Source organism: Limulus polyphemus, unplaced genomic scaffold (genome assembly GCF_000517525.1).
Source record: "Limulus polyphemus unplaced genomic scaffold, Limulus_polyphemus-2.1.2 Scaffold78, whole genome shotgun sequence".
In the NCBI taxonomy this organism is placed as follows: Eukaryota; Metazoa; Arthropoda; class Merostomata; order Xiphosura; family Limulidae; genus Limulus; species Limulus polyphemus.
Genome location: NW_013665688.1, coordinates 1,152,790 through 1,162,088, shown reverse-complemented (window position 1 = coordinate 1,162,088; position 9,299 = coordinate 1,152,790). Strand labels below are relative to the sequence as shown.

General features: G+C 34.6%; 1 protein-coding gene across 1 annotated transcript; it reads left to right on the top strand.

Moving 5' to 3' along the window:
• The first annotated feature begins 2,233 nt into the window (after nt 1-2,233).
• Nucleotides 2,234-4,981, top strand: LOC106467261 (protein CBFA2T3-like). Its single transcript, XM_022396126.1, has 4 exons — nt 2,234-2,237; nt 2,530-2,801; nt 3,805-3,894; nt 4,760-4,981. The coding sequence occupies exons 1-4, from the start codon at nt 2,234-2,236 to the stop codon at nt 4,964-4,966; spliced, it is 573 nt and encodes a 190-aa protein (XP_022251834.1). The 3' UTR covers nt 4,967-4,981.
• Nucleotides 4,982-9,299: the final 4,318 nt, after the last annotated feature.

Sequence of the window (9,299 nt, the reverse complement as noted above, 5' to 3'; positions counted from 1 at the left end):
ATTAGGGACGGCTAGCGCAGATAGCCCTCGTGTAGCTTTGCGCGAAATTCAAAACAAACAAACAAACCATACATAAAGAAATATCGAACCGGCAGCGTAGCATCAAAGGAAGTGAGGGGAAGCTTACTTTACACTTATGAATACGGTTTATCATTTTCGGACTCAACAATTTTTTTTTTAAGAAAACCATTCAGCGAACACTGATCCTTGGTCATCCTCATAACAATAGGTACCTGTCTTATTTTTATCGTAAGTAAGTAAAAGAATAACAGCGTGCTTTTAGGCAATATAAAACTCGAGCGTATACCTAGCTTTTCCCCTTAGCTTATTATATTGGAGTGCTAAAATTACCCGGATGTTTAATATATCTAAATATAAACTAAAACTCATCTACTTTAGTAAAAATGGATGCTCTTGTAGTTTATCTGTATGTTTTGCAATCTGGTTTTTGCGTTGTAAAGGTGAAACTGGTATCTTATTATCTAAAGAGAATAATTAGGTATAAAGATTTAGTGAACAGGAAGCGGACAATAGTAATCTTGCCCTGGTTACTTCCGGTGGCTCAATGGTACGTTTAAGGGGGCTTATAATAATAAAAAATCAGGTTTCAATGGTCGAAGTGAGCACAGCACAGATAAACCATTGTACAGCTTTAAACCTAACCACAAACAAATATACTTTTTCCTCACTTTTAAGTCAGATTTATTTATCTTACGTCTGCTTTCTTGAAACTGTATGAATTTTGTTTTAGGTTAACAGAATCAGATTTAAAAAAATAAAGAAAAACATAAACTCGATGTGATGTTTTTAGCTAACAGCAACATAAGGTTAATCAAACGATGATTACAGCAGTTCCAAATTACATATAAATGGGGGCCGAGTGCGGGCCAATGGTTAGCGTGCCGGACTGTAAATCTGAGGTTCCTTTTGTTCGATCCCTGCTACCACTAAAAAAATTACAATAAAAAATCGCGCCACGTCCTTTAGGGCCGTGGATGTATTATAAAAGTGACAGACAAAACAGTCTAATAAAAGTAGTCAAAGAACTGACGGTGGGTGGTGTTGAATAGCTGTCTTCCCTTTAGTTTATCACTTCAAAATTAGGGATGGTTAGCGTAGATAGCCCTCGATCAACTTTGCACGACATGCAACAAAAAAGTACATGTGAATAGTCTGGATTAAAAGATAAACACGAAGAACTTTAACTACTAAATGACAATCTGAGATATACACTATTTTCATTTTGGTTCTTTTTTTCTTCTTCTTTTGAAGTGTATAATTGAAATGATTAATGGAAACTACATACTTGTTTTTAAAGAATATCCATAGAGAAAAAAATAGTTAAAAAAGGTTTAACCAATGTGAAAGTGATAATCGAAAGAAGAGAAAGGAGGGTAGTAAGCACTGAAACAGAGTGAAGTGCTACGAAAAGGGCGGTACTGTTAATTAACTCTGTGTCTTTGGAGTTCTGTATAAAGTTAACAAAAGGTAACACAGATGATAAACACGCCAAACCAAGCTAACGAAAAATTGTAGCGTTTAACGACCTTTATATATTCCAAGAATACAAGGCATTGCAGATAGACAGGGATGGTAAGTCGAGGATGTTTTAGTGGCTTTCAAAATCTTACTCACGCTCGTTTCTTACACTGATTTCAGAGAAGAACTGGAAAACCATGTCAAGTGAACGATTATTAACATTATTAATTTTCTCTTTAACTGCAAGGTGTAAAAGAACTAAAACTTACTTACAAATCTAGAGCTATAAATGGTAATTTATTTTATACTATTATTCAATGCTTTATTACATAACATTTTGAGAAATGTGGAACTGTTACGTTTGTTTTAGAACAAAGTTACACAATGAGCTATCTGTGCTCTGCGGAGAAAGCGAACTACGGGTTTTTAGCATCGTAGCATTCAAGAGTAAATTTCAAAAAGTATTTTTCATATAACATTAAACGATATGGTATCTTTTAGACGATTTACAGGTTTGATAAAAAAAAAACATTAAAAAGACAAACAACAGCATATATTTTACAGGAATTTGTATAGCTAAACATTTGTAAAACCACAGTAAACATTCTTCGAGATTTTCGTAGACAAAGTACAGCAGATAACAATAGACAAATTTACAGGTTTTCATAGATAAAAATGCATTAGGACATAGTGTAAAGTTCACATAAAGTTCATAAAGGCGACAAAAAGTTTCGGAAATAAAATTCACTTGACAATGGGTAAGTTTCAATAACGTTTTACGATATATTTGATTACTAGGCACTTTGAAAGATGTGTCAGATAAATATCTGTGAGATACCGTATTCTTTGGGTTAAAGTGTTAATAAAAGTGACACAAGTTCAAAGGATTTTCCAAACATTCACAAGTTGACGCAAAAAAGAACAATTCTAAGGTTATTAACGTATGTGAGCCAGTAACAAAAAAGAACTGACAGTAATTTTAACACACTTTTATTACCTGAATATATAAACACTTGCAAAAGCAACCATATGACGCGTAACATTTTAGAGAGAAGGTAGTAATTTTTTTTTTTCTGTTTTTTGAAGCTTTGAGTGGGACGTATTCTTTACGTACTACTAATGCAGGAGCTCCGTCTTCACCGACCAGCTTACCACTTTCCACTACTGTAGCGTGTGGAGTTTCGTTGTCGGAGGTCCCTTTGGCATGCAACATCCGCCAGTTAAGCAAATTAAAGCGGTTTCTGACAACTCTGGAACAGTTTGGGAGTGACATTTCACCGGAAGTATGTGAAAATGTACATAACCTTATTCTGGGCTTAGTGGTGAGTTATGTTGAGAATGAAGCGAATCTAATACAAATATGAAATGTTGTACAGTTTAATAATGTTTGCGAAATACGGTAGTTGAATGTTCTAACGATGTTTACGCGGAAATTCTATTATACATTTATTCTTAATTTTTACAAGTTTGTCCAATATATTTTTGTTACTCGTATTGTTGCGTTTGTACTGATAAGGGATTTGTCCAATATATTTTTGTTACTCGTATTGTTGCGTTTGTACTTATAAGGGATTTGTCCAATATATTTTTGTTACTCGTATTGTTGCGTTTGTACTTATAAGGGATTTGTCCAATATATTTTTGTTACTCGTATTTTTGCGTTTGTACTGATAAGGGATTTGTCCAATATATTTTTGTTACTCGTATTGTTGCGTTTGTACTGATAAGGGATTTGTCCAATATATTTTTGTTACTCGTATTGTTGCGTTTGTACTGATAAGGGATTTGTCCAATATATTTTTGTTACTCGTATTGTTGCGTTTGTACTGATAAGGGATTTGTCCAATATATTTTTGTTACTCGTATTGTTGTGTTTGTACTGATAAGGGTAAGGAAGGTCGATTCCAGATTTTTCTAATTTTATTTCCGCGACAAAAATAATCAACAATAAAATAAAAAAGCAACAACGTAATATTTTAAAAGTTTTGTATAAAATATTGTGGTGTCTAGTCAGAGTTTTGAATGTTACGGAATGCTTGAGATTTTGTACTTACGAACAAAAAAAAATGTAATGCTACTTAGTATAAGTTTTTATGGTATTAGTGTTTAAGAGTAAATTAGGAGTATTAGTAAAATGTATTGTATGTTAGGAAAACTGTGACTCAAATTCCCATTTGTGCAGTAAAATGACTTTGTTCTACGTTATTTATTTTTTCATCATAGGTTTAAACTTAGAATAAATTGTTAAGTTGGTAAAGATGTGTTTTAGGCTAGGCATTAAAACTTCGTTTTTGTCAAACCAGTTTTTCTTCTACTTCTTCTTAGGATTCTTCTTTAAGCGTTGAAGAGTTTCACCGAAAGGTTCAAGCTGTTACAGGTTATCCTCTCCGACCGTTTGTTGTTCCATTCTTAAAGGTATGGTATTAAATCCAAGTCTAAAAACAAGTGGCGTGATAAATCTTCAACATAATTGTGGAAACTACAGCCTTTGAAGCATAATCACGATGCTATTTATGACAGCAGAACACGGAGGTGCAATAGATTGCTATAATGTTACCATCTTAAAAAAACGTATGTACTATAGCGACATCTTAAAAGTATTTAAGATCTGTTTATCTGAAATGCTATTTATATAAAGTGCATTAAAGTTGATGTTAAATTATAAAACGCATAAGAAGCAAAATGTTTGTCAGTCAACTTTTGTGGAAACTTTAGATATTTCATACGTTTTCTTAAATTATGAAAAGAGAGCGATTAAACGTGAAAATAAATAAACAAACATACGAGTTAAGGATTACTAAGTGGGCCGCCATCTTTTGGTAGAACTGAAAACTACACATGTACATTTAACGTAAATATACACAGAGGAAATTCTGTATTATTTCATAAAAACATGTTAAAATGTATATTTTTTCCTTAGATTTTACTTCTTCATAAAAGTGAAATATATCGTTGTGCAATATATTGACTATTTTGTTTCGCAATAATGCTTAATTGTTTATTTATCAAGTATTCAAAGTTAGACCTAATATATTACAAAACAAATATTATACACTTTGTTCATGATAAACAACAATAATTAAATATCTGTTACAGTACGTACACACACGTGTCAAATGTTCGTTGTTGCTTCTGTCGTTTTGTTGTTCATCATTAACCTTCGATTCCCATCGAATGAATCTGTCACTTTGTTCATGCTTTTAACTACAATACATTTTGTAGTTAAATTTTACTACTAGCTTTTGTTTTATTCAAATAAATATTTTTACATTTTCTACAGTCTCACTTGCCAATGCTGCAAACTGAGGTTCTACATTTTGCTCGGTTAACCAAACAAACACCGCAGCAGTATCTGAAGCAGTACGAGCAAGCCGTGTTAGATTCAGTAGCGCACCCTAGTGGAGAACCTTTTGAGATATTTCAACCAGAAAGTAAGGAGAATAGAAAGAGGCGCACGCCCTCTCACAGGTTAGAAATGTTACATTGATATACTATTTACGAATAATTACAATTTATTAAACTAATATTATAGAGCATTAGATTATATTTTGCCTTTTTCATTTTCTCTTACTTCTCTCGAACCGAGGGCTACCCAATGGCTATCGTCCCAAATTCTGAATCTGTGGGTCAATGTTCGCGTCTCACTATCGCTGAAAATAAAAAAAAATCGCGCTCATTTCTCTCTGTGGCCGTGGGTGCGTTTTAAGGATGACAGTTCTATTCCGTCGGACAAGAGTAGCCCAAAAATTGTCGGTAAGTGCTGTTGACTAGCTGCCTTCCCGCAGTATATCAATTCAAAATTAGGTAGGGCGAGCGCATGTTGCCCGTAAGTAGATTTGCGCGAAAGAGAAAACAAAAACTCTTATATCGCATTTTTTTTATAACTTCTCATTCAGCTTATATTTTATTACACCCTATTTTACCATTCACTGTAACCACATTACTTGGATTTATTGAAAATGCTCAATCGAAATAATGTTTTTATAATATTAATTTTCCAAATGAAATTTGTGGTTTATATATATAAAATTCTAGATGTTTCCAAGTTTGTTTGTTTGTTTCTGAATTTCGCGCAAAGCTACACGAGGGCTATCTGCGCTAGCCGTCCCTAATTTAGCAGTGTAAGACTAGAGGGAAGGCAGCTAGTCATCACCACCTACCGCCAACTCTTGGGCTACTCTTTTACCAACGAATAGTGGGATTGACCGTCACATTATAACGCCCCCACGGCTGAAAGGGCGAGCATGTTTGGTGTGACAAGGATTCGAACCCGCGACCCTCAGATTGCGAGTCGAGTGCCTTAACCACCTGGCCATGCCAGGCCAAGAAAATTAGTAAATGGTATGACAGAGAGACAAAATAGCTTACCTTCATTCACTGTTATTTCATTCCAGAAACTTGTGAAAGTAGTAATGTAAACATATTACAATAATTATCTTCAAGTTTTGTATGTAAATGTATGATGTAAGTGTGTAAAATATCGCAATCAATTTTATACAAGAAAGAATTATGTCCACTATACAAAATAATGAGTAGACGGTTGGATTTTCTGATACTTTGCTATTAAAATGCAAAATCCGGCATTATAAACTCATATCAACTCCTCAGCGGGATCTGAACATTTAGTTACTGAGCATTTTGTTACCGCCACATTGTTGCTAGGACAACTTGTAACGGGTACATTCTTGTTACATCATTTTCGTGATATGGCAGTTTTTGTTACGAATACTGATTTTGTGACAGGTAGATTTTTAAATATAAAATTGATTGGTGACAGTAATAAAAAATAATACATCGAAAACTGTACAATCATTTGAAGACTATTCAGAAAACTTTTGATCCGTCTCTGCGAGAGAGGGGTGAGGTGGTGTCCTCCGTTACTTGAATTGGGTAATGGTGAACCTAGTAACAAAATTCACCAATTAAAAAAAAAAAACTTTGTAGTGAAATCTTTGTAACGATGTGACAGTAAGTTGAGTGCCGTAACAAAATGTTTTTCGTAAAAAAAGTCCATGTCACAAGCTGTCCTTAACGAAATATTCCATACTCTCCTGGTTCTAGATTTTTCTAAATGAGTGTGCCTGTTTGTTCATTAACATGATGTCCAGCTGTGGCTACACTCATTAAGTTCGGTGGTGAGCTGCATATCCTATGATTTAGGTGAGTCAGGATGAACAAATAGCAGTTGTATACTTGTGTTGTGGGTAATGGTCTGCCTTGTTTAGGTCTACAATTGGTTGGCAGCTGTAGTTGGCTTGCCTTCATTTGTCCAATGCCTCTCTCTCTCCACCTGAGTGAAATAGCCAAATGCCTTTCTTAAGACCTAATAACCTGATTCACTTCAAACTAAGAAATGAAATAATATTGTGTGAAACCACTTAGGCTAAATGGCAAATTATTTAAATTTCAGATTGCATGATTGATCATATAACTGCGAAGTGATTTACATTATTTTATAACATTAGCTTTGCTATGTCATAGCTATAATATTATGTAATCCAGTTATCATTTAATAATTTCAGTAGTGTATATTCATTTGTTACATTAAGCACCTTCTCTTTATTATGTCAGAATCTCATTGTCTCAGTCATGCTTATTTCAGTGCATCACAAATTAAGTAAATAGAAACAAAAGTACCAATATTTATATCTCTAAATGGTAAGCTAAAAATTCAAGGGAGACAACAAGTTGTAAATACTATACAACTCATTAGTTTAGGCTAGTGAGTCCTATATTAGGCCTAGCCACAGACCTGGAGGATAATAGACTACCGTTCCTATAGATGTGGTGGCTAGTTTAGAGTGTACAACTTTGTGTGTGCTTGTGCAAATAGGTAGATTGAGGTACAGATTTTGTTTAATCCAGGAACCTCATGAATTGTGATAGGCTTGTTGTGAATGGAAGAGTTCAACTGTGCATCTATTTTGGATTGAGATTTGTTGTCATAGATCTTGGATCCAGCAGTAACATCTTGGGTTTAGACAACCTTAGATTATAGACGTTGTGTAGTCTGTACAACAAGTGATTTGCAGCCTTATTGGAAAACTATCAAATATAATCCAAAATACACACGAGTACTCAATATTTCACGAGTGCAGGTACATCAGGATATTAAAATTCAATTTAATATACAGGTGTTATTTCTTGATCTGTTGCAAACACAGCCTCAAGTTGCACCGGCAGTTAATTCTGTAACAGATTTGTTTGTTTGGTTGATGTTAAGCTTAAAGCTACACAATCGTCTATCTGTGCTCTTCCCAACACAGGTATCGAAACCCTATTTTTAGTGTCATAAACCTACAGACTTACCCCTGAGTCACTTGGGGCAACATTGTAATAGAAGCAAAGCTTGATCCAAGTTTGTTTGTTTTTTTCTCATTGCTATTTAGACCACACTTACTGTTAATGTTATCTCTCCAAGAGCGATATATTCTCCTGTGGTTGTTTATAATTATGGCAACCAAACAGTTAAGTTACTGGCTGGACTGATGTTTGATATGGTACATAAGGAGTAAGTGAAACAAGTGTTTTAGTTTGTATTTCTTTGGCCACATAATGTTGACATGCAAGTACATAGTTGGTAAAAGATCTGAAATCTCCAGTTGTAGGTCATGTGAGAGTACGCAATCAGAGCAAACATGCAATAGTATCAATGAAATTCTCCAATGTAATTATTGGACTAGATGTCTGGCTGAAAAGAACAAACAGCATATAGCATCATGTCGGTACCTGATGTGTCTGCCCTTACTATAAAGCAGCTGCCACGTAGGTTTCCTTGGAAAACAAGGAATATAGACAGCACTGAGCCAACATGGATGCTTAACCCATTGACTGCTGATTCGCCGTATAGGGTACGGTCCGCCTCCATCAGTTGAATGCGAGTGTGCCGTATAGTGTGTACGGCTTACAAAATTTCCGCGCGCGCTTACAGCAACCGCAGACAATGGGATTAAAATGGAAACATTCAACATTCAGTAAATGCCTGGTCATTACCAATGGTGACTGTGAAAAAGAAGGGAAGCATGTCTGGTTATGAGTGGACTTCAGCCAGATAAGCAGCGTGGTGCATTCTGATGCATTTCCACTATAATATACAAGTAAATGTCTAGGTACGTTGAGTGAGTCCTGCTGAGTTAGTTCACTGGTTCTTTCTTCTGGTTACTATCAGGTAGAGCTTGATGATGAAACCAGAGACAAGATTATCAGCACTAGAGAAGGTTTGTATGAATTATACATAATTCAATGTGTAATGTACAAACCATTTTCAAGCAGACGGTGACTGACTTTTTTTCTTTTTTTTTGTTGCAAATTTCAGGGTATATTTGAAAAGCTGGGTATGGTGTTTCAATGTTTTTGGCAAGCAAGTCTGAAACTAGAATTTAGTGAATAAAATAAAGCTTTTTTGGCTTTGTGTCGTTATAAATGAATGCGGCCAAGTTTTTTCCTATAGAAGCACTGTTTTCGTCATTAATTAAATTTAATGTCAGTTTAGGTGTACTGAGAAAAGTCATCTCATTCACTCAAATGCCCCTCGGAGTTACGGTGTTGGCTTATCCATGACGAGACGTTCTGTTGTTCCTGCATATTTAAAGTTAGTGTTTGGGTCATGTAGGAAAAATCGTTTACTTTGCTTTCCATAATTTCAGAATGGGAACCAAGACGTCCAATTTCTTAAGAAATATTATCAGATATAAATAATACTTTGTTTTATAGAGGTAAAAAAGGGATATCTATACAACCTAGTTTTTCTTATACAGGTATGAATTTTGTGCATTTTCACAAACTTATCAAGTAATTTAATATATGGTTTACTTTATGAT

Coding starts and splice junctions, on each gene's coding strand:
- LOC106467261 (XM_022396126.1), top strand. Junction 2,802..3,804: donor ACCTTATTCTGGGCTTAGTG/GTGAGTTATGTT, acceptor ACTTCTTCTTAG/GATTCTTCTTTAAGCGTTGA. Junction 3,895..4,759: donor TTGTTGTTCCATTCTTAAAG/GTATGGTATTAA, acceptor CATTTTCTACAG/TCTCACTTGCCAATGCTGCA.